Genomic DNA, 22,668 nt, shown 5'->3' with positions numbered 1-22,668 from the left:
AGTCCCTGCTCCCTAAGGAGTTTATGTTCTAGGGACCAGGGGGAGACAGTCCAGGGCTCATCCTGGGAGGCCTGAATCCTTCCCAGTTCCTCCAATCCCCAGCAAGTTGGGAGTGGGCATGGGCTGTACAGAGAGCTTGGGAGTCCTCCAAATGAAGATTTGTGGTAGTTGGAGGACCCCTCAAACTGGTCAGGGAGAGGCAGCCTAGCATCTGGCTTGGTATATGGTGCCAGGCAGCCTGGCAGCTGAGCCACTACAGCTGGTACACAGTGGTGGTTCTGATCCTGCCCCTGACATACATTAGCAAGTCACAAGCTGCGGAAGCCTCCGTTTGGTGCTCTGGATAAAAAAGGGCCTGATATCTGTTGTGAGGCCCCAGTGAGATAAGGGTGATCCTGGAGACCCTAGCCACTCCAGGAGCTGGTGACTGGACTCTGGCTTTATCAAGATTCCTGCTCAGCCCTGATAAAAGGCTGGGGGATGGCCAGAGGCCCTGGAGAACTGGCGGAAGGAGTCTTCTTGGAGCTCGGGCTGGGCTATCTTCCTCATCACTCTGTAAGTCCCTAAAGGACAGGAGTGGTCCACAAAGCCATGCACACAGTAGCTGCTTAATGAAGAATGCTTGTTGATTTGGCAAAAGCCCTAAGTGAACACTGGGCAGATAAATGGTGGCTCATGCTCCTCCCACAGCAGCCTGATCAAGTGGAGCTTTCTTAAAATGGGAAATGAGGTCCCCAAGGGCCTTTGGGCCATGAAAAGAACTGAGATGAATCTGGTATTGTAAGGTGTGCAGAACCAGGCCCAGGAGGCCAGGACGGTGGGCATCATCACCCCGAGGTTCCGTGAGTCAGTGGCCTGACCCATAGTTCTCCACAATGGGAAGGGAATCTGACCGCTAGCCTCCCCACAGCCAGACTGCCAATGGCTGCCCTGCCTAGAGAGAGGGCCCAGAATGAGGCTTGTTTCTGGTCTGGGCAGCCCCAAGAAAGTAATCTGTAATTAATTCTCTTTCTGTAGCTTCAAGCCCCCAGCCTGAAAACTGCTCTGGCAGAAACAGACCAGCTACAAAATATCTTTCTGTCCCTTCTCTTTGTCTCTCTCAGCTGCGTTTGGGCCATGATACTCCTTTATGATACGGTGCCTTTATCCTCACACAGACTTCAAAGACAGGCAAACAATCCAATAGAAATTGGCCTTCTGCCAGAGGGCCACTGTGTGATCTTGGGCAAGTCACAACCTCCCCAGCCGAGCCTCGAGCCTCGGCATCCTGTCTGTCAAGTGGGGTGATTGGCTTGGCCCCAGGAGAATGTCACGCACTTGATTTGGTGGATTGGGGAAATGAGGCCCAGACTAGAAGCAACCCCGTCTATCTCCTGTCCAGGGGCTCCTCCTCAATAAAGCCCTCTCCCCCATCCTTCTTGGGATCAAGCAACTCGCCTTCACCCTTCTCTATGTCTTGCAGATCCTGTACAGCAGCCGCAGAAAGAGATGGCAGTGGTAAGTGGGAAGCTGGCCGGACTCCCCAGACCCAGATGGAGGTGGGCCCAGGCCCTGCAGCAGCGGGTCCAGGACCCCTGGGTGGAAAGACACTGGGTCTGAGCAGGGATCAGATCAGATGCCGGGTTAGAACGGATGAGCTCCCAGCATGCCCAGAACAGGGCCTGACCGGAGGGGAGCTGAGGGCACTGAGGGGGCTCTCTGGGGGCCTTTCCTGTTCTTTAAGCCAGTGCTTCTTGCTAGCATGGGGCCAAGTTCTGTGGTTTCTCTGCAGCTGAGGCAGGAGCCAGCCCCGGGGTCCAGAGCCCTCCTCACCAACCCCCTAGTTATATTGGGGTGGGGCTGGTGAGCCTTCCTGGGCCCCCTCTGCCACCACATTCCTCTGACAGCCCTGGCTACTTGATGGGGCCCCCCCGGAGCATGACTTAGCCCCTATGCCTCACCTTCCCTCTTGGCTCCAAAGCCAGGCCAAAGGTTGCTCTCCAAGGCTGAGAGGCTTGGCTCCGGCTGACCTTCCCCAGGCTCAAGTGTATAGTCTCCTCCCCGTCACCTGGCTGCTAGGAAAGGGGGCAGGGCAGCAAGCGGGAAGGAGCTGGAGCCATGGGCCCTCTCCTCTCCTACCCCTTCCAGGCTTCCACCGAATCTGAAGCTGGTCTGAGAGCTGAGAAGAAAGCCATAGAGCAGAGAGAAAGAAAGGAAGGAGAGAGAGACAGAAACAGAGAGGGGAGAAAGAAAGGAGAGAGGGAGAGACAGACAGAGAGGAGAGATAGACAGAGTGGGGAGAAAGGAGGGAGGGAGAGACAGACACAGAGGGGGAAGAAAGGAGGGAGGGAGAGACAGATAAGAGAGAGAAGAGATAGAAACAGAGGGAGGAGAAAGAAAGGAGGGAGGGAGAGACAGAGAGACAAGAGAGAGAAGAGGCAGAGATTCAGAGAACAAGGGAGAAAGGAGGAAAGAGAGGGAGGAGAGACAGAGACAGATGAGCTCCAAGGTCCAGAGAGCCACCCAGCCCCCAGAGCTGGCCTGGCTGAGGGAGGGGCAGCACAGGCCATCCCCCCATTGCTTCGGGGGTTCAGTCCTGGGGGGCCATGAACGGCAGGTCTTGGAAGGGACTCACTCCCTCCTAGACTGTTGTTTCACTGGGGTCCTCAGTGCTGGCATTTTCCTGGTCAGTGTGGAATTGGATTGGATTCAGACAGCCCCAGTTATGGGGTGCCTACAGTGGGACTCCTCCAGCTGTCAGTCTCTGACCCTGTGACCTCTCCCCATTTGTACCCCCTTCTCCCCGTCAGGTTTAGAAATGTTCCCTGAGTAGAAGGGAGGACTTCTCCTTGCGGCTGCACCCGAGGCCAGGGAGGACTTTGGGGAGGGCCCAGCACTGATGGGACCCTGGAAGTCAGCTGACCCAGCCCCCTTATCTTATGGAGGAGGAAACTGAGGCCCAGAGACATTAACTTGCCCCAGGTCACCCAGGTCCTGAGAAAGGCTTTCTAAGACCTGACCAACTAGTCCTGTCCTTGGTGTAGGAACCAGTAAGAGAGAGAAGCAGTTCCAGGTTCATCGGTCCTTTGGGGACCGGAGGGATGGCGTCACTGGTGCCCGCACCTACTTCTATGCCAATGAGGCCAAGTGTGACCATCACATGGAAACCTTCCTGAGGTGTATCGAAGCTTCTGGTAAGTGGCCCCAGGCTATGGTGCCCTGGCCCGTGGTGTCCTGGGCCATGGCACCCTCAGCTGTGGTGCCTTGGACCAAGGTATCCTGGACTGTGGTGCCCAGGACTGTGGCACTCTTGGCGGGTGCCTAGGCCTCCCCCCACCCACCGATGGCCCTGTGAGGTGGGTAGTACAGGAGTTCCAACTTCACCCTGTCACCCATGAGGTTCAGTAGAAGCCCATCACTGGAATGGGGAGGAATGGGGACCACGGGGATGGGTGCTGACTCAAGCGTGATAGTAGAACATCAGAGCTAGACAGGATCTAGTCCATCCCAATTTACAAGATGGGGAAATCAAGGGCCAGAGACACAAAAAAGTGGCTGCCTCAGTCACACAGTAAGTCAGTGTCAGAGGTAGGATCAAAAGTGGTTCAAGTTAGCAAATTTGGCCAGTATTTTAAGCACCTACTATATACAGAGCTCTGTGCTGGTCTGAAAGAAAAGCGATGTTTTGAGATGTAGCCCGGCCCTCCTGGACATGCTCCTCGTGATGAGCTAGAGCACAAACACCAGGCAAGACATGGTGAGATGGACACTGGCTGAGGATCAGGGAAGGCTGCCTGGAGGAGCCAGAGAAGATGGGGTTTGGATGAAGGAGGAGGAAACAGAGGCTTGGAGGTGGGAGCTACAGGGTGTGAACTAGAGCGTGTACAGAGGGCAGCACTCCTATTGAGTGGTGGAAGGAAGGAGCTCAGCTCCAGCCAGCCTCAGTGACTTTGAGCAAGCTGCTGCCTGCCTCAGTTTCCTCATCTGTGAACTGGGGGTAGTTACAGCCCCTCCCTCCCATGATATCACATTTGTACAGTGCCTTCATTACGTCTGTGCCAGACTGATCACAAGAACCATGGAGCAGGAAGACCTCCACCGGCTTCATGGGGCGCACTCTGGATGAGTTTGCTTGGGAATTCAAGGTGGTCCCTGAGGATGTTCAGGGTAAGAGCAGCTTGGCCAGTTTCCTCAGGCTGACCCTCCCCAGGACAAGCTCCATTCTACAGTCAGTCGCAAGTGGCCCCCACCATTGAAGGTCTGGAAGATCACTCTGCTCCACCCCCAGACCCATCAGATTTTACCAGAACCTCACAACCAGACCCTGGAGATTCAGATTAGGAAGAAGCAACCCAGAGACTGACCAGGCCCACCAACCTGGATATATCCACCATGTATTCAGTGGAAGAGCTGGGAGGCAACCAAAGCCCCCATTCAATAAATGCAAAGAGAATCCATTCCAGGCCCTTTGCAAGGGAGGGCCCTGGTCATCTGGGGGCCCAGAACAGGCTTTGTGTGAAAGGAGAGTGGGAGGCAGAGGTGAAGAGGGAGTGCATTCCAGGCATGGTGCACAGTCTGTGCAAAGGCTGGGAGGTGGAAGACCAGAACAGAAAGAAAAGCTAAAGTAGCCAGAGTTCAGAAGGCGTAGATAATGAACCTGGAAAAAGGAAGCTGGAGCCAGATGATGAGGGGCTTTGAAAGCTAAACAGAGGAGTTGCTGCTGAACCCTCAAGGCACCAGGGAGAGCCCCCAGGGGGCATTGAGGAAGGGAGGGACAGCATCAGACCTGTGCTTCAGGAGATCCCTTGGGCAAAGTGCGCATCTGGGCATGCCCTGAGGGGAAGGTCTGTCCCTTCCACAATGGTCACAGGCCCTGATATGGCACAGGAGTCCTGCCAGGTTGCATCAGGCATGGAGGCTCTGGGCTGGAGTATGGGTCTTCACTGGCCCGGGATGCCCCACCGGGGTCAGACAAGGAAGACTGCGAAAGGGCGGTCATAGGGTGCATGCTGCTGAGGAGGAGGGCAGGCCTGAGGCCCAGAGCACCAGCCCAAGAACAAGCTCCCTGCCAGTCCTCCTCTGTGCCGGGCTCACCACACACTTCACTCACACCTGGGAGAGCACTGTGCTGCTATTTTTCCATTTTGCAGATGAAGAAACTAAGGCAGCCTGACTGTCTGCTAAGTGACTTGCACATAATTGTCTGGAGCCAAATTTGAGTTCAAGCTTCCTGACTTCAGTGGCAGGGAGGGAGGTGACAGTGGGAGCCCAGCATCGGCAGGGAGGGAGGCGACAGTGGGAACCCAGCATCGGCAGGGAGGGAGGTGACAGTGGGAGCCCAGCATCGGCAGGGAGGGAGGTGACAGTGGGAGCCCAGCATCGGCATGTACCTAGCACCAGCAGGCACCTAATCAGTGCTGACTGAGTGGTGATCGATGGGGCAGCGATAAGGGTGAATGATGGTGTAGACCTAGGATGCCCACTCTGGGAAGGCCAGGACCTGGGACTCTACAGCAGTTCTCTGAGAAGGGCCAGCTTCTCCAGGAGCCAGGCCCAGACAAACGAAGGACATTGGCTGAGGCCGGGCTCCGAGTGCCTGCCTCCTAGACCCCATGGGCCTGTGGGAAAGGGCTCTGATGGCATCTCCCATCCACTTCTTGGCAGGCAGCGCCACTGAGGAAGGTTTCTGTGCCATCAAGCTCACTGCGCTGGGTCGGCCCCAGTTCTTGGTAGGTGACCAGACCCAGGCATCCCCCCTTGGGCCTGGTCTGTGCAGCCATTGCTAATTTTGTCTTTCTTGTGCATCTCCTTGTTGCTGGGGAGATAGAGGCTCCTCTTGAGGGCAGGCCCAGGGCCTCTTACTTATCTACCCCAGGGTGGGAGCTTGTTAAGGATCCTTCATCAGTGCTGGGCCCTGGGGCCATCCCTGCCCCTCCTCCATAGGCCAGATGGGAAAGAGGCTATTGGGAGGGTCCTGGGGCCCAGCAAAGGGGAGAGGGGAGTGGGTCAGGGGTAGCAGCCCCCTTCACTCATGCCCTGGCCCCTCCCCAGCTGCAGTTCTCTGAAGTGCTGACCAAATGGAGGCGGTTCTTCCACCAGATCGCAGCCGAACAGGGCCAGGGGGGGCTTCCAGCCATGGAGATCAAGCTAGAGGTGGCCAAGCTACAGGTTCGAGGCTGAGCTCCCTGGGAACCCTGGAGGTGGGCTGGTACCCTGCACCAGGAAGTCTGGCTTCAAATCCTGTCTGCATTGGCTGGACTTGGGCCTAGTTAGAGAAGGCCCTGTCTCACCCCTCCCCAGCAGCAGGTCCCTAGGTGACCCCTTAGGGAGCAAGGTCACCAGCCCACAATCCCCACTGTGCTCATATTGTAGAAGAGCCTGGAGAATATGGGCATCTCCACAAAGTCCAACATCCAGAGCTGGTTCACTGGGGAGATGCTGGGGCTGTCTGGGTGAGTGGGGCAGAGCCATGGAACCAGGGAGGGGGGTGCTCACAGGGAAGATGCCCCTGCTTCCTGCCCCTCAAAGGCCACGCTCTCCCTCCATCAGTTTCCTTATCTGTAACCTGGGTGGGGAGTGTCAGGCTTGAGACCTCTACCTGGGCAGAGTGCTAGGCCTGGCTAAGAGGTGTGATGGGTCTGCCATCTCCCCAGGATGCATGTGCACACTGGGTGCAGCTCTTCCTCACCTTAGCACCAAGGGTGGGCTGCCCCAGGTGCCCGAGCATAGACAAACACAACCCCTAGAGGCCAGGTGGGACCCTGGAACAGGCACAGTCCTACAGAGTAGCCTGGAAAGAGGGATCACAGCCCTGGCCTGGCATGGCCCGAGTGGCTGCCATATCCTGGTCCAATGGCACTCTCCCTGCTCAGCACCGTGGACTTGCTGGACTGGAACAGCCTCATTGACAACAGGACCAAGCTGTCCAAGCTCCTCCTCGTGCCCAACATGGAGGTAAGAGGGGGACCAGCCACCTGGCCTGGACCACTATGCTCTGGGGTAATGGGATGGGCCTGATGTTGTAGACCCCCAAGGCCCAGCAGGTGACCCTCAAGGGTGCCCAGACCATCCTTGGGGCCACAGGCTCAGAGGGCTACCTGCCCCAGACTGCGAGGCCTCAGTTTCCCCTTCTCTCCAGGAGGTGCAGAGGGATGGTTCTATGCCATGACCTTGGGCAGATCTGTTCTCTCCTTCCTGGGTCCCACAGGGGCAGCCGCCCTCAACCCTGCCCTTCTCCCTGCAGACTGGCCAACTGGAGCCCCTCCTGTCTCACTTCACAGAGGAGGAAGACCTTCAGATGAAGAGGATGCTGCAGAGGATGGATGTCTTAGCCAAGGTCAGGCACTGCTGGCCTCCCCATGTGGGGGGAAGGTCACAGCATTCAGGGCCTAAGGAACTGAATTGGAATCCTGCCTCTACACTTCCCAGCTGTGTATATGAACAACAGCTCCATTCCCCATCCAAGCCTCAGTTTCCCCATCTCACCGAGGGAAGGGGACTTAGGGGAACAGCAGCCCCGGGAGCCTGGGGTCTCCCATGTAAAATGGGAGACTCTGGACCTGTCAGGAGAGGGAGAGCTGGGGGTACCCAGAGAGGCAGAACCCACCTAACATCACTGTTTTGTTCTCTGGAAACACTTTAAGTGAAGTGGGGGGCTGGCACAGGAACACAGTATAAACAAGGGGGCTCAAGAGGAGGCTGTGAGGGCTTGAGATTAGAGGAGAAATGAGGGAAAAGCTGAGCCCAGTGCTGGACGGAGGCTGAGCCTGGTTCGAGGTTCATGTCCAGATCAGACTGGGACAGATGCAGGGCAGAAAGGAATAGATGGTAAGCAACTGGGGGTGGCACCGTGGCTGAAGCCTGGAATCACCCTGGTCCCTGCAGAGGGCCATGGAGGTCCGAGTGCGCCTGATGGTGGATGCAGAGCAGACCTACTTCCAGCCGGCAATCAACCGCCTCACCCTGGAGATGCAGCGCAGATTTAATGTCGAGAAGCCACTGATGTACAGCACGCACCAGTGCTACTTGAAGGTAGGGCAGGTGTCTGCTCTGAGAGCCCCCAGCCAGGACCTCCATTTCCTCACCTGTGAACTGGAGGAGTCTGGCTGGATGGCCTCTTTGGTCCTGCCCATCCCTGCTCATCTTAGCAAGCTCCAGAGTCATCTTGTGGCACATGCCCCCTGACCCCACGTCTGAAATGAGGCCCAGAGATCCCGGCTAGGGCTGGAGAAGGCCTCAGACTGATGCCCCTCTGTGACATTCCCTCCCTCTACAGCCTCTGCCCAGCCTCGGGTCCCAAACCCGCCTCCTCCCAAGCCTCTCTCTTACTTTCTAAAGACCTCACAGAGCCCCAGTGATGGAGTGTTGTGGTGTTATCTCTTGGTTAAGGAAATCCCTAAATGGAGAGTTCTAGCCATAAGGATTTATTAAGTACCTGCTTTGTGCCAAGAACTGTGCTAGGGATATAAGGAATATAAGCAAGGCAGAGAGCCCTACCCTCAAGAGCCTGTGCTCCCAGGGAAGGGAGCCAGGAGGAAGAGAGGTGGCCAGAGCTCAGGCCTTTGGTCTGGAGCTGTCCAGTGAGGTCCAGATAAGGGGAGGGGCCCCCCAAGCCCTAGGTCCCAGGTCAGTGGAAAAAGAGGTCTAGGAAAAGCAGCTAGCATGGGATGGCGTGGGGATGGCACAAGATGCCTAGGCCTTCCTTCCTCCCTTCCCCCACACAGCTGCCACCAGCCTTTCCTGCTGTGCCTGCTCTGTTCTCTTCACACACACGCACACACCCTCATTCTCACACATATACACATTTTCACACATACACACATTTTCACAGATTCTCACATACATTCATTCTCTCTCTCTCTCTCTCTCTCTCTCTCTCTCTCTCTCTCTCTCTCTCTCTCTCTCTCTCTCTCTCTCCCCCTCTCCCTCTCCTTCCTCTCTCTCCCTCTTCTGGTCAGCCTGGTCCCTGCTCTGTAACATGCCCGACTCAGCTGCTGCAATCATCCCCTGTCCATCTATCCATCTGTCTGTCTGGCATCTTCAAGGCCCCACAGCAGCTCTCTTGCCTGCCTCACAAGCATCCCTCTTCCAGGACGCCTATGACAATGTGTCACTGGATGTTCAGTTGGCCCATCGGGAAGCCTGGTGTTTTGGCACCAAACTGGTGCGGGGCGCCTACATGACACAGGAGCGTGAACGAGCAGCAGCAGTGGGTTATGAGGACCCCATCAACCCAACCTATGAGGCCACCAGCACAATGTACCACAGGTAGGGTGCCCTCTGGCCTGCGCCAAGGCTGGAGTGGCAAGGAGGACTGGAGAGGCTAGGGACTGGGCTGGAAGTCTGCAGAGAGTGAGGGTGCAGCTACTCTGCGCCTGCCCTCAGGGGTGAGGGGTTATTCCCAGGCAGAATAAAAGGCAGGAGTGGGGGCTTTCAAGGACCACACTGAGATCTGGGAGGGACTCCAGAGGCCACCTGTCCCCCACCCCATCTGAGACCAGGGACAGGAGGCTGCTGGATCACTACAAGTGGCAAATGCAGAGATGGTCTGGCCTAGAGTCAGGAAGAAAGGGTTCAGACCCTTCCCTGGACACTGGCCCACTCAGCAGAGGAATCCTGGCCCTTGGGGCCTCATCTGTAAAATGAGGGGGTTAGGCCCGATGACATCCAAGGTGCCATCCAGGCTGAGATCTCTGTGACCTTTGATCCCCCTTCAGAAAATGAGAGCCTCTTTGGGTCCTCATGGTTGTTCTCCTCCCTCTAGGTGCCTCAACTACATCCTGGAAGAAATCAAGCACCATGGCCGGGCCAGTGTCATGGTAGCCTCCCATAATGAGGAAACGGTCAAGTTTGCCCTTCTGAGGTGGGGGCCTCCACAGGCTAGCCAAGCCCTGCATACCAGTCCCCTGACCCATGTGGGCTGCCCCCTGCTTCCTTCACTGTGAACAAGGGGGCACGTGCCATAGTTAATGGACACCAGAATTGGGAGTTGGGGTATTTTCCCCCATGCCCCATGCCAGCCGTGCACCCTTGAAGATGGTGCTCCATCTGGTTTTGTATTCTTGAGGCTCCATGAGGTCCTGGGCATCCGTAGGCCCCAGTGCCCTCCAGACTCACACACTCCTTTGGCAGACATGAGGCCTTCCTCCTCTGAGGTCCTGACCCTTTATTTGGCCCATGATGCTTAGGCATCTGCTGCACAGGGTGCCAGCTTTGATGAGCCCCTGCCTGTCCTCGGGGGGTCTCCTTTATGACAGGGATGAGAGCCATTGGCAGGAGGGGAAGGAGCCCAGTTCCCCCATTTCCTAGGTCTGCACCTCTGCCCAAGTTCACCCCTGAGCTCCTGCAGAAAATGAGGCTGATCATTGCTGCCCTTTCCCAGAGGAAAAGGCACCGTTGAGGGTGGCACCAAGCGTTTCCAGCCTTCTCACTGGCCCCCCCCTCAGATGTGCCCCTCTGCCTCCCATCCCCAGGCCTTACGATGGGGGAAGCATCTGGAAAGGGAACCTGAAAGGCCTGGGCTCCCCTCTCTGGCCCATCCTGGAGGGGATGCTGCAGAGGGGATGGTGATATGCACTGAGAGGCAACTCCTCACCTCCAGAGGCTGGGCTACAACCCCTGCTGCCTCTTGGGGCCTCAATTTCCCCATTTTCAAAATGGGGTGGTCTTCCTGCCTCGTGTTTGTCATGAAGAAAACATTGGGCTATTACGGGGGTGCAGAGGCCCTTGGCCCAGCCCTCTCCTTTATGGGGAGGCAGGATTAAAACTCAGCCCATGACTCCAATTCCACACTGTCCCATGAGGCCTCTCCTTGGTCTAATCTCACCTCCTTGTGTGCCAGGATGAGAGAGGGGGAGGGTGTGCCCCAGGGCCTGGGCAGGGGCTGGCACTAACATCTGGGTCTAGAAGATAGAGCTTGCCACGCAATCAGAAGACTCAGGGCACCCCTGAATGTGTATCCCCTGGGCTTGGGGCCAGGCTGGCACACAAGAGGAGTGCAGGATTTGTTCTGCTTGGCTCCTGAGGGAAGGAGATTAGAGCTTAGTATGAAGGAGACCTTAGTGCTTATTAGTCCTGAGCCCCATGGGGCGGGCCGCTCCTCAGGCATGGTAGTGAGCTCCCCATCTCTGGCTGAGCCCCATGGGACGAGTGGCACCTCGGGCATGGTAGTGAGCTCTCTCTCCCCTCCAGAGACTCTCTGGAGACCCTCAGGCAGGGCCTGACACTGCAGAGGGGCCTCCTGGACAGCCAGGTTGGGTTGGATTCCCTCCAGCGCCCAGCTTTCACCCACCCCTGGCCTTTGGTTTGCAGAATGAAAGAGCTGGGCCTACATCCCTCAGAGAAGAAGATCTCCTTTGGTCAGCTCCTGGGCATGTGCGATCAGATCAGCTTCCCCCTGGGTGAGTGGTGCCCCCTGTACCTTGCTCCATCTGTGCAACCAAGGCCCCTGGGATGGGAGGCATGGGTCGGAGCAGGATTAGGCCAGGAGGCTGGCTACCTGCATCAGGGGAGGATCCTCTGCCCTGGGGAGTGCCCGCACCTGTCCCAACCATGGCACCAGGGCTTCCTTTCATGGCATTGGAGCTGCAGGGGCTGGGCCTTTTGGTCATAGGGCTTCAGTAGCCACAGGCCCCAAGGCACTGAGGGCCTGGAGAGAGGGGAGATGAACCCTTAACTTGTAAGGACACTGAGGAGGCTTGGGAGGAAAAGGAAAGACCCCAGGCAGACTCAGGGACCTCCCTGCAGGGCTGGGAGTTCCGGCCTGTAAGTTGCCAAGTACTGAGCATTGTGGCGCAGGTAAAATTGGAATGCAGGGGCTATCAGGTGGGAGAGGGGGAGGGCTTGTTCTTGGCTCCGGACAGGTGGGTTGTCCCAGAGAGCCAGCCCTCAGAGCTGTCCAGAAGGTGGAGACTCAGGGACCCATTCCTGGGCACAGGAGCCTCCGTTTCCCCATCTGTTAAATGAGGATAACAATACGCCACTCCCCTCACAAGACACCCTTTATACTCCTTAAAGTGAAAGAGAGATGCGCGTCATGGTGAAATTGAACAGGCATAAATTTACAGCTGGACCCTTGGGTCCTGTGTTCGAGGGGGCAGGTGCGTTAGGAAGCAGTCAGAGGAGCCGCCCTCAGCTACGAGGGTCCCTCTGCCCTCAGCCCTGGTCAGGCCTCGTCCTGGATAAGTGCTGGAGGAGGAAAGTATTTATCACAAGGACTGAGGAGAGGAGCCCAGGGACTGCAGGGAGAAAGTCTTCAGCACCCCAGGGCAGAGGCCTGGGAGGCCTGATTAAGGAATGGGCTGCCCATCGTCCCCGGGCTCCAAGGCCAGGCTGGACTATGACCTCTTGTTCTGGATGGAAGCAAGCCTGGGTCCTTCTGGGAGGTTTCCCCAGGGCCCCCAGGGAGCTGGCCCTCCCTCCCCTCAGACAGTCTGGAATGGGGAGTAATTGACTTTTGGGGGGACCTGACAGGTCAAGCGGGCTTTCCAGCCTACAAATATGTCCCGTTCGGCCCCGTGAAGGAAGTCCTGCCATACCTGTCCCGCCGAGCCCTGGAGAACCGCGGGATGATGAAGGGGGCACAGCGTGAGCGGCGTCTGATGAGGAAGGAGCTCAAGCGGAGGCTGCTCAGTGGAGAATTCTTCTACCGGCCAGCAGCCTGCTGAGGCCCACCTGGCCTGGAGCTGTCAGGCAGTCAATGAGCTCTACTAAGTGCCAAACCTTCGGGATCTCCCAGTCTAATGGGGAGACAACATGGAAGTAACCAGGTGTAGATGAGAGATGTCTGTTCAAGCATTTCCTGAGCATCAGGCCCTGAGCCCCCAGGCTTCTGCCCTCCAGGACCCTGCACTCTAAGGGAGAGGCCTAGAGATGACTGGGTCTGCCCTGGGTGGAGGAGGGTGAGGTGGAGTGGGGGGGAGTCCAACTGGGTGGGGGGCTGCACAGCTCACTTTCCCAGACTCTCTCCTTCCTCCTCCCTCCTCTCCCTCCTTCCTTCCAGTGTCGGAGGTGGAATTCACGCATGCTCAGCCCCCTCCTTCCAGGAGAGGGAGAGCTGGGGGGCAGGGCTGTCATCTGCCCATCTCTGGCTCTCCCCACACCCACTACCCATAAGGCACAGAGGTTGATTCACCTCCCAAAGGCTTCCAAGCATTCCTGGGTTCATGAGGAACCTATTTAAAGAGCCCAGCTGAGCCTGGGGTCACCAGAATGTCTATGCCACTGGGTTTGGGGGTGGGGGCAGCTGCTAGATGAAGAGGCCCATCCTTGGGGAGGTGGGCAGATATCCTTGGAGGCAGAACTGGTCAAAGATGGTGCCCACCAAGACCAGACAAGCCACAGAAAGTCCTGTCATCTCAGGGGAAGGTGCAAGATGAGGTCCACTCTGACCACATGCTTTTCATTGGGTGAGGGTATGGGGTGGGAGGCAGCCTGAGTGTTGTGGGGCACTCACACTTGACCTATAGCAGGCTTAGAAGTCCAGGGGTGGCCGCACCTGGCTCTCCTTAGGGATATGGGGGTGTATGGGGGGGAATGTCCAAGAGGGCTTGTCCATCTCTCAGCCAACTTCCTGACTCCAGCTGAACAGACTACTCTGTCAAATCTAAGCTGAAACAGCCCCATTAAAAGGATTGTTACACCTTCCCCAAGGTTCCTAAGCACTCAGTAACAGAGCTGATGTGGTGATCTGAGGGCCTTAGAGCAGGGGATGTCAGGGCTGGGAGGGGCCTGAGGACAGGGGATGGCAGAGCTGAGAGGGGCCTTAGAGCAGGGGATGTCAGGGCTGGGAGGGGCCTGAGGACAGGGGATGGCAGGGCTGGGAGGGGCCTGAGGACAGGGGATGGCAGGGCTGGGAGGGGCCTGAGGACAGGGGATGGCAGGGCTGGGAGGGGCCTGAGGACAGGGGATGGCAGGGCTGAAAGGGAACTTAGTGTCCTGGGGCTTTACAGACTACACCATGACAAGTTATTTTGTAGGGGAAATGCTTAACAAGGGTTGCCATCCCAAAGTGGAGGGGTTGCCTCCGTGGTCTGCTCTCCATCACTGAATGTCTAAGAAAAGGCAGTTTTGCCACTTGTTGGGCAGGTGGTACAGGCCCCTTCCAGATCCCTGAGCTCTATGCACAGGCCCCCTTTTGAGATATGCACGCATACCCCAATAAGTCACAAGGCATGGGAAGAGGTTTTCTCATTATTGCAGAGGTCAGAATGAGCTGAGGATAGAGATCAGAGACTCTGGGGCAAAGGATCGAGTTTAGGGGCCATCGAGTCCAAGTCCTCATTGAACAGATCAGGAAACTGAGGCGCAGTCCAGGACAGGAGTCAAGCCTGCTGAATGGGAGCCCCAAGAAAGGAGGAGCCCAGGCTGCTGTTGCCCAGAACTGTGCACATGTGACTGTCTGGAGTCCCTGGCTCTTTCAGGAACGTCAATGATGAAGGAATGTGAGCCTCAGAGCCCCTGGGGCATAGAAATATGGTATAAACAGCTCCTTCTGGCAGCCCTAGGCTAGGCCATGCCCAGCATCCAGGCCCTGCTTCCCAGCAGCGAGATCAGAATCCATGACTGGGATCAACTGTGACTGAGCACCTCCGGGCTCCTTGTGATCCTCCGGTGCTGAGGCCAGCTCTGGCTCCACTCTGGTCTTAGGGGCCTTTGCCTGCAGACAGAGTGATGGCTCAGGCCCTGGTGCCTGGCCTGAAGGGCATCAGGGATGACAGGCATGGGCCTGGGCAGAAACCACGAGGCTTCCTTTGTTCGGTGATCCATCAGAGCCCTTGCCCCAAGCAGCATGAGCCCCAGCCCACTGGTGTGGGGTGCAGGGGAGAGTCGGGGGACCTGACTCAGATACATGCATGAGGTGTCAGTGAAGGCACTGGACTAGACTTCCCTTACATCTTCAGATAAAGCCCGTAGCCTTCCCCACAGCCCCTGCAGGGCCTTGGGACCCTCGGGCAGAGCTCAGTCATGGGATAAGATACAGGGGACGGAGCTGTTCACCTCCTCATACTTGTTTCCCCAATAGAAAGAGGCTTCTCCATCCACATAAAGCAAGAGCAGATCGCAGAGGAAGGTGACCTACAGGGGAGGACAGTGTTGGGCTGGCCAGAGCATGCTGCCCGCCCCCCCCCCCCCCCCCCCCCAGGAAATCAGTGGAAAGGGTTCCGATCTCCAGGGGTCAAAGGGTGACATCTCCCATCATCCTCTCCTTCCTCCTCCCCCAGTAGTACATACTCCTCTCCAAGGGTCTCTTGTCCCACACGGCACCCCCAATACACATACCTACAGTGGCACCAGAGAGAAAAGTTGGCAGCACTCACCACTCCCAACAGGGCCATGCCTGTGCCCAGTGTGATCCCTGTAGAGATGGCACTGAACTTCCCAGCCTGGGGAGAAGGGAGATCCTCAGGTCACGGGCCTCCCCAACCAAGGAGCTCCTGGTACAGCCTCAGACCAACCCCTTATTATAGGCTTGGGGTGGACCAGAGGTTTTAGACAGCAAGGTATCTTAGGACCAACCTAGTCTGACCTACACACTTTGCAGATAAGGAAACTGAGGTCTATAGACTCACAGATGTAGCACTGGAAAGGACCTTGGGGAGCATTGAGTGCCACTCCCCCTCATCTGACAGATGAGGGAGCTGAGTCCCATAGGGAATTTGGCCAAGTTCAGGCACATGGTGAAATTCTCCTACTGTCCTCACCCTGCTCTTCCACATGTGGTCCAATTCCCTGCCAGTGAAGCATTTCTGATAAGTGACTATCATGAACAGGGAACTCTGGACCCAGCTGGACCCAGCCCAGAGCAGGGCCCCTGCCTGCTCCATCCCTCCATGCACCCAGGCCCAGCCTCTACCTGCCCAGCCACAAGGATTTCAAATCGGATCCCAAAGAGTTTGAACAGGCTTCGGGCCTCCATGCCTGGGTGCTTCCACCAGTGTGTAGCTGTCCTGGAGAATTGACACAATGGGACCCTGGATGACCAGAGGTGACCTGAGATGTCTCTCATTGTACAGAAAGGGAAACTGAGGCCCTGGGTGGGGAGGGGGTACAGCTAGAAGATCTAGAAGACATGGGAGCCCTTAAACAGAGCACAGCAGGGTAGACCACGGCCCTTCGGCCCCCTACACAGCAATGAATGAGCGCACACACACACACACACACACACACCCTATCTTACCTCCCACCCTCACCTAAAGTTGTAGCCCTTCTCCTGCAGCCAGAAAGAATAGCAGGGCTGGCATTTGGTGCCAGGGTGATCCAAATCACAGTCCCAGATGATCTGAATCCTCACAACTCCCCCCTGCCAAGAGCAGGAGCCCAATGGTCATTGGGAGCAGAGGCTCCTAGCTGGGCTGAGGGACAGGACCCAAAACACTGGGGAATCACAGCAAAGAGGGGAAGGGGAAACTGAGATCCAGAGGGGAGATTTCACACACCCCTGGTACACAGGATCCATGGCTAAGACTGTGGGCTCCTACCTAGTCTAATCTCAGAGGCCACCTCATCTAAATCACCAGTTTTACAGATAAGGAAATTAAGATTTAGGGCACTGAGGTGACTTGCCCAAGGCAGTGACAGTGTAAGAATTTGAACTCAAGTCCTCTAAGTTTGCATGCAGTGCTCTCCACCACCTCTACTTTTTGTCCCTATCCTTCAAAGCAGTGGAGTAGGGGCCCGTCCAGTCTGGCCATGGGGTCCCTCTGAGAGGAGGTGTAGCAGACAGACTAGGGTCACAGAACTGGGGCCAAGGGCAAGAGCAGGGAGCTTGCACCCCCAGGTCCACTTACCAAGAGGGCCAGGTCCTCAAAGTCCCCTCCAGCTGCCTCCACCACATCCCCCACCCGGAAGACTGGGCAGAAAGGGCTGGAGAGGGCGTCATACCTGCAGCCCTTGAAATAGGCACTATCCCATGTCTCCAAAGTGTTGGTCCTGAGGGACAAAAACCCACCTGTGTGTCCAGCAGAGACTTTGTAAAGAGGACTGACATTCCCAAACAAATTAGAAGATGGCTTTTAACCCCAGAATTCTACAGAGTTCCAAGAATGGTGGGACTATGGAATAGAGAGGCCTTAGAACAGGGAATGTCAGAGCTGCGAGGGGCTTCAGGGCAGGGGATGTCAGGATTGGGAGGGGCCTGAGAACACAATGTCCAGACTTGAGTGAAGGACCTTAGAGCTTCCCCCCCAGCACACTCACTCAGCCTCAGGGGAGGCTGTCACACCAGCCACTTACTTGAAGAAGTTGAATTTGGGGAAGGTGATGGAGTTCTTGATAAAGAGGGTGAAGTTTTCTGATTCCAGCAGCTGGGGCTTCCTTTGCAAGGAGGAGCCAGAGAGAGTTGAGCCTGCAAGGGCCTCCCCAGCTGCCCCCAGCACACAAAGGCAGCTGAGCCCACCACAGCCCTGCAGCCCCCACACAAAGAGCCCGAGGAGGGTGCAAAGCCAGGGTGACTCCCCTCATTTTACAAAGGAGGCTTCCCCAAGGTCACCAGTCAGTTAGCCACAGAGCTAAGACCCAAATCCAGTTTTCCTGAACAACCCCCTTCCAAGCCCCTGGCCCAGGGATTTCTCCCTTCCCTTCACATTTTCCTCAGAGAGGTGGGCAGTGATGAGTATTAATATCCCATTTTCCAGATAAGGAAACAGAACTGCTATGACATGGCCAGTCACCCAGCCAGCACTCAATCCCGGGGCTCCTCACTCCTAAAAGCAGGGCTTTCTTTGGACTTCCCTGGGACAGAGCAGGGGGCAGCCAGACCTAGACACACTGCCATTCTCCACAGGGCACCAGCCCCAGATCTCGCAGGTCTGGTAGGTTGAGTTAAACATGATGCATTTCCCAGTCTTGATTCCTGGAACAGAAGCCATCCCATGGTCCTTTCTCTCCAAGCCTGGGCCACCTGGGCTCCAGCCTGGGCCAGGACCAGGGCCAAGTGTCTCTAGTCTAAGAGGAAGACTAGGATCATGGGATTTGGAGCTTGAAGAGACTTCAGAGTCCAAACCCCCGCCCCTCATTTTTTACAGAAGAGGAAACTGAGACCTGAAGAACTCGAGTGACCCAAGGTCACACAGGTGATTTGAACTCAAATCCTGGGACCTCAACTCCGATGTCTTCTGACTTGTTAAGTCCAGGGGAGGAACCCAGGGGTAAAAAAATCGGGAAGGCATTAGAAGAACACCCAGCTGCCCCTAGGGGGACCCCCTAGCCCTTAGTGTTCAGCACCCTTGGGAGATCACTGGGATGGAGGATGAGACGTGAATTCAGTACCATGGCTGTGGCTCAGCATCTCTCCAGCAGGACAATCTTCATCAGCCAGGCAAGGAGCCAGGGGAACAGAAGGGTGCTGGGGTAGGAGAGAGAAAGGAGACTCTGAGTCGCCATCCTCCCCCAAAGAAGTAGATCCCCCCAGAATCACAGAAGGCGTTCAGAGAGTTTCTAGTCCACCCCCAACTCCCATCACACCAGGAGGAAGCTGAAGGGCAGAGGGGAGGGGGATGGAGAGAGGGAAGGAGAGGGTAGGGGAAGGGAAGGGGAGGAAAGGGAATTCAGGAGGTCAGAGCAGAGGAGAGGGGAGAAGAGGGACACTCGGAGGTAACAGGAAAATTGTCTGCACTTATTTGAAGGATGGACAGGTGAAAGAGGGATTAGCCCCTTCCTGCTCGGTGTCGAGAGTCCACTGCTCTGCATTCCAGGAGCACATTCCTTTCTATCCATTCTCCTATAGCACCTGGCCCTTTTCTGTCACTCAAAGTTTTTGACATCCCAACCTCTCAAGACTGAGAGAATGCTTGACCCTTGAACTGCTCTGACCAGAATACCTCAGAGCAGTTAGGAAAACCATCCTAAATGGAGTGGGCTGTCGTGACAGGTAGTGAGCTCCGCATCACTGCAGATATGACTCCATGTTAAGTAAGGTAGAAAAGAGATACCTGCACAGGAGGGCAGGGTGGACTGACACCCCCTTTCCACCTCTGATGTTCTTGGCATCTAAGGACTGAGTGTTTGGATGCCTCATGCCCATGGTTCATACATGTGTGACTTCATCAGTGTGGGAGGTTCCTCCACCGAGGCAGATCACAGCCCATCTGGAGAGGTGTCTGAGGTTCAGAGGGGCCTAAGTGATTGTCTGAGACCACCCACTAGTAAGTGTCAAGAGTGGGATGTGAAGCCAGGTCTGACTACCTGTCGGGCATTCTCACCACTGCACCAGGCTTTCCCTTGCTTAGCACATAGTAGGCTCTTAATCAAAGTTTGCTGGACACATTCAGTGACATTGGCTTTGGTGTTTTGGAGTCATTTCAGAAGCCCCAGAGCTTCTGTAGTCTGGCACCACATGGCCCTCCTTCCCAAACAGCCCACAGTGAGCCTGGTCCAGGGAGGCTGGGAGCACAGGAATACTCAGGGTCTTCCTCCAGCCCCCAGTCCAGCCAAGGGCTCCCTCCAGGTCTTCTCCCTGGGCTGGGCTGGGGGCAGGGAAGGGAGGCTGGGGCTCTGACTACCCCTCCTCCCCAGGACAGGGGCTGGGGCTCTGACCCAGGGTGGGGGATGAGTCCAAGAAGGGACTTACCTCAGGGCATGTCCCCTGCACTTGCTCTGGCGTGGCAAGGAAATTAGTTACCAGGAAAAAGACGTTTTCTCCCTAAGAAACAGAAGACCTGGGTTAGAACTTTTCTAAGGTCCCAGGGTAACCTCAGAACTTGGATCTAAAAGGGGCCTCAAAGGCAAAACTAAGGCAAGGTAATCAGAGCCTTGACCCAAGGAGTGAGGTCTAGAGCGTGCCAAAGTAGCCTCTCCTTGGGTCTCTGTACAGATCTGTCATGTAAAAGACACTTTTAAAAATGCCTGGTAATTGATTGAAAGCTCCAACTATCTGTAGCCAGGATAATGGGCCAGGTGAGTCACCAGTAGAAGAACCAGGAAGCTTCCTGGAGAAAGTGGCCTTGGAGATAGGCTCTAAGGGAGTCGCAGCAGGTGAGCCAGGAGCGAGGCTGGCACTGGGCAGGCCTTCGGTGGCCAGGGATGAAACCTGGCCTCCACTAGTCTATGGGGCCTGTGCCTGGGAGTTTGGGTCCGAGTCCCCTCGGCCTGTGGACACAGGAGAGGGAGGAGCCAGGGGAGAAAGCATTCTCGCCCTCACCTGGGGGGGCTTCGTATAATCGGCCACATCCCACAGTCTGCTTCCTAGCGCCTCGATCTGGCTGACTGAGACCCCTTTGAGCTTGGTGATGACCGATACCTGGGGGTCAGATTCCTTCTCCTGGTAACCCTTCTTGAAGAGAAGGGACCACCTGCCCGGGAAAATGATAGACCTGGTAACAGGACAAAGGCTTGGGAGCTCCTTCCCCTCCCCCTGAGATACCCCCTCCCTCCACTATTTGGTCAGCTGCCATCAAGGAGGCAGTAGGGGCCAGGAGGGGGGGCGGTGGGGCAGGATGCTCTTAGGTTTTCCTTCACACCTTGTCTCAGAGCGGGACAGAAGTCTGGGTCCCCTGGGAGTACCTTTAGTGCAAGGGGCCACAGGTTAGGGAAAGTCTGTGATGAGAGACTCAGTACCTGGGTGTACCCTGGTGATCTTCTGCACCCCCATCCTCCCACTGCAGGGGCTTTGACTGCAAGCAGGTAGAATAGCCCTCGGGTGGGTCGGATGTTAGCAATTCTGCTCCCTCCCCTTCACCCGGACCACTGTTAGCACCTGCCTACCCCGGACTCTTCCATCTCCCACCCATTTGAAGGCACAGAGAGGTCACCTAATCAAGGACTTCCTGCTGGCTCCAGGGACGCCAGACTCCCCTGCCTGCCCTGAAGACCCTCCACATAGACTTCCAACCCAGCCCAAAGCCTTCTTTCCCACTGTCAGGGCCCTTCCAACCCAGGCTGGACACTAGATTGCTTCTTGAATGCGGAATGTATTTTCCAACTCAGAGGCCAAACTCCTCTATTTACAGAGGGAGAAACTACATCCCAGAAAAGGGAAGTGACACATCCAAGGTCACATGGCTAGTAATGGATGAAGTCGAGATTTCGAACCAGGTCCAAACTCAGCAGGTTTCCTACTGAACCACACCAGCATCTCCCACGTTTTTGCTGCCACACGGACCAAGCTGGCCAGATCCCACGAGGGCACCAGCTTACGTATAACTAGTCATAATCACAGCTGGCTGGCATTTATAAAGCACTGTGAGGTCCTCTAAGCTTTACAAATACTGTCACTGTGCTTCACAGCCACCCCAGGAGGGAGGGTTATTATTTCCATTTTACTGATGAAGAAACTGAGGTAGGTAGCTGTTAAGTGTCTTGTCCAGGGAAATACAGCTAGTACGTGACTGGAGCAGAACTTGAACTCGGGTCTTGATGACTCTTAGTCCAACACGCTATCCACTGGGCCACTTAGCAGCCACAGAGGGGGCTTTTTAGCCAAAGACCCTTCCCACAAACCGCCCTGACCCAGAATTCTAACTCTGTTCCTGCCCCCCCTCCCCACCCCATTCTGGCCTGTGAAGCCCAGTGCAGGAATCTCCTCTCTAAGCTGCAGGTCCAATAGTCCCACAGCTGGTGCTTGAACACCTCAGGGAACAGGGAGCTCACTACCCAGAAGGGCAGCTGCTACCTCCAAGGTGGAAGGCAAGGGAGACGCACTGAGCATCCAACCCTGACTACATAGTGGGAGGGAGAGAGAGATAGGACCCTAATGCAAACTGTCTGAGTGACCCAGCCAAAGTGACTTGACCTCTCTGGGCCTCAATTTCCTCCCTCAAAATGGAAAAGGTGGGACAGGAAAGGAGGCACTAAATCACCTCTGAAGTCGCTTCCAGCCACAAATCTGATGAGATCCTAGCATCAGTGTCAAAGTTGGAAGGAAAACGTGTATCCTCTAATGTGACACAGGGGGAATCTGAGGCCCATCAACAGGAAAGGACTTACCCAAGGTCACCTGGTCCCTGGCAAAGTCTTTTCACAATTCCCTTTCCCAGGGAGCTGGAGCCAATGCTGCTGTCACTTCTTATGACCTCTACCTCGCCCCTATCACCCCCCACAAGGAACCTTTTGCTCTTACCCCCCCACAATGACCCCTCTGCTCTTATCCCTTCATATGGACCCCTCCTCTCTTATCCTACCCCCCACAAGGACCCCCTCCTCTCTTACCCAATGACATATCCGAAGATACCAAGTTGCAGGACCCTCTGGAGAGCACCCACCCTCCGGTTCCTGGTGAGGACATATTTCTCTGTCTTGTAGTCCAGAAGCCCCCATTCGTCCAGGGTTCCCAGCACCCCCATGCTCATCCCTATGAGTCAGCACAGGGAGTGATGAGCTGGTCTGATCAGCGCAGCCTGCCCACTTGGCAAGAAGCTATTAAAGACACAGAGGCCCCTGGCTGGAGGTGGGAGGGGAAGGAAACAGCAGCAGCTTCACTCACTCTGCTGGCCAGGCCTGCTCAGTTCCTCAGGTCCAGAGAAAGAGGGAGGGAGGGAGGAATGGGGACACCAGGGGAGACACAGCCTTTGACCTTGAGAAGGCTGCAAGGTCTTTACATGCCAGAGTACCAGGGCCCTCGCCATCAGACTTCAGGCAGGCTACTTTCCTTACCTGAGACTCAGTTTCCCCATCTGTAAAATGAAGGATTAGATTATAGGACCATACTTAGAGACTTTAGGGAACTTTTCCATTACGAATATGATATTCTCTGTT

The 22,668-nt window shown here is 56.0% G+C and overlaps 2 protein-coding genes across 5 annotated transcripts in view; one reads left to right on the top strand and one right to left on the bottom strand.

The window, feature by feature from the left end:
• PRODH (proline dehydrogenase 1) overlaps positions 1 to 13,623 on the top strand; it is a 31,921-nt gene extending 18,298 nt beyond the window's left edge. Inside the window, exons 3-14 of one of the 4 annotated variants that reach the window (XM_072599726.1) lie at positions 1,463 to 1,497; positions 3,024 to 3,173; positions 5,644 to 5,708; positions 6,031 to 6,147; positions 6,352 to 6,431; positions 6,852 to 6,933; positions 7,187 to 7,315; positions 7,864 to 8,010; positions 9,071 to 9,246; positions 9,743 to 9,841; positions 11,290 to 11,378; positions 12,501 to 13,623. In XM_072599726.1, the coding sequence (XP_072455827.1) occupies positions 1,463 to 1,497; positions 3,024 to 3,173; positions 5,644 to 5,708; positions 6,031 to 6,147; positions 6,352 to 6,431; positions 6,852 to 6,933; positions 7,187 to 7,315; positions 7,864 to 8,010; positions 9,071 to 9,246; positions 9,743 to 9,841; positions 11,290 to 11,378; positions 12,501 to 12,568 (1,237 nt within the window). In that variant the 3' untranslated portion in view covers positions 12,569 to 13,623. Of the gene's footprint in view, positions 1 to 1,462; positions 1,498 to 3,023; positions 3,174 to 5,643; positions 5,709 to 6,030; positions 6,148 to 6,351; positions 6,432 to 6,851; positions 6,934 to 7,186; positions 7,316 to 7,863; positions 8,011 to 9,070; positions 9,247 to 9,742; positions 9,842 to 11,289; positions 11,379 to 12,450 lie in introns of all 4 variants that reach the window. The other 3 variants (XM_072599723.1, XM_072599724.1, XM_072599725.1) reach the window with 3 other exon arrangements.
• Positions 13,624 to 13,657: 34 nt separating this feature from the next.
• On the bottom strand, positions 13,658 to 22,330 carry P2RX6 (purinergic receptor P2X 6). Its single transcript, XM_072599727.1, has 12 exons — positions 22,123 to 22,330; positions 20,117 to 20,267; positions 19,547 to 19,618; positions 18,247 to 18,322; positions 17,737 to 17,830; positions 17,212 to 17,292; positions 16,767 to 16,908; positions 16,170 to 16,279; positions 15,833 to 15,926; positions 15,297 to 15,362; positions 14,977 to 15,054; positions 13,658 to 14,635 (listed from the first exon to the last, which is right to left on the bottom strand). Exons 1-12 carry the CDS (start codon positions 22,260 to 22,262, stop codon positions 14,480 to 14,482), a joined length of 1,260 nt encoding a protein of 419 aa, XP_072455828.1. The 5' UTR covers positions 22,263 to 22,330; the 3' UTR covers positions 13,658 to 14,479.
• Positions 22,331 to 22,668: the final 338 nt, after the last annotated feature.

The sequence above is a fragment of the Notamacropus eugenii genome, chromosome 4, assembly GCF_028372415.1.
Source record: "Notamacropus eugenii isolate mMacEug1 chromosome 4, mMacEug1.pri_v2, whole genome shotgun sequence".
Lineage (NCBI taxonomy): Eukaryota > Metazoa > Chordata > Mammalia > Diprotodontia > Macropodidae > Notamacropus > Notamacropus eugenii.
Note: the sequence above shows the minus strand (reverse complement) of the source record. Positions and strands in the feature narration are given on the sequence as shown.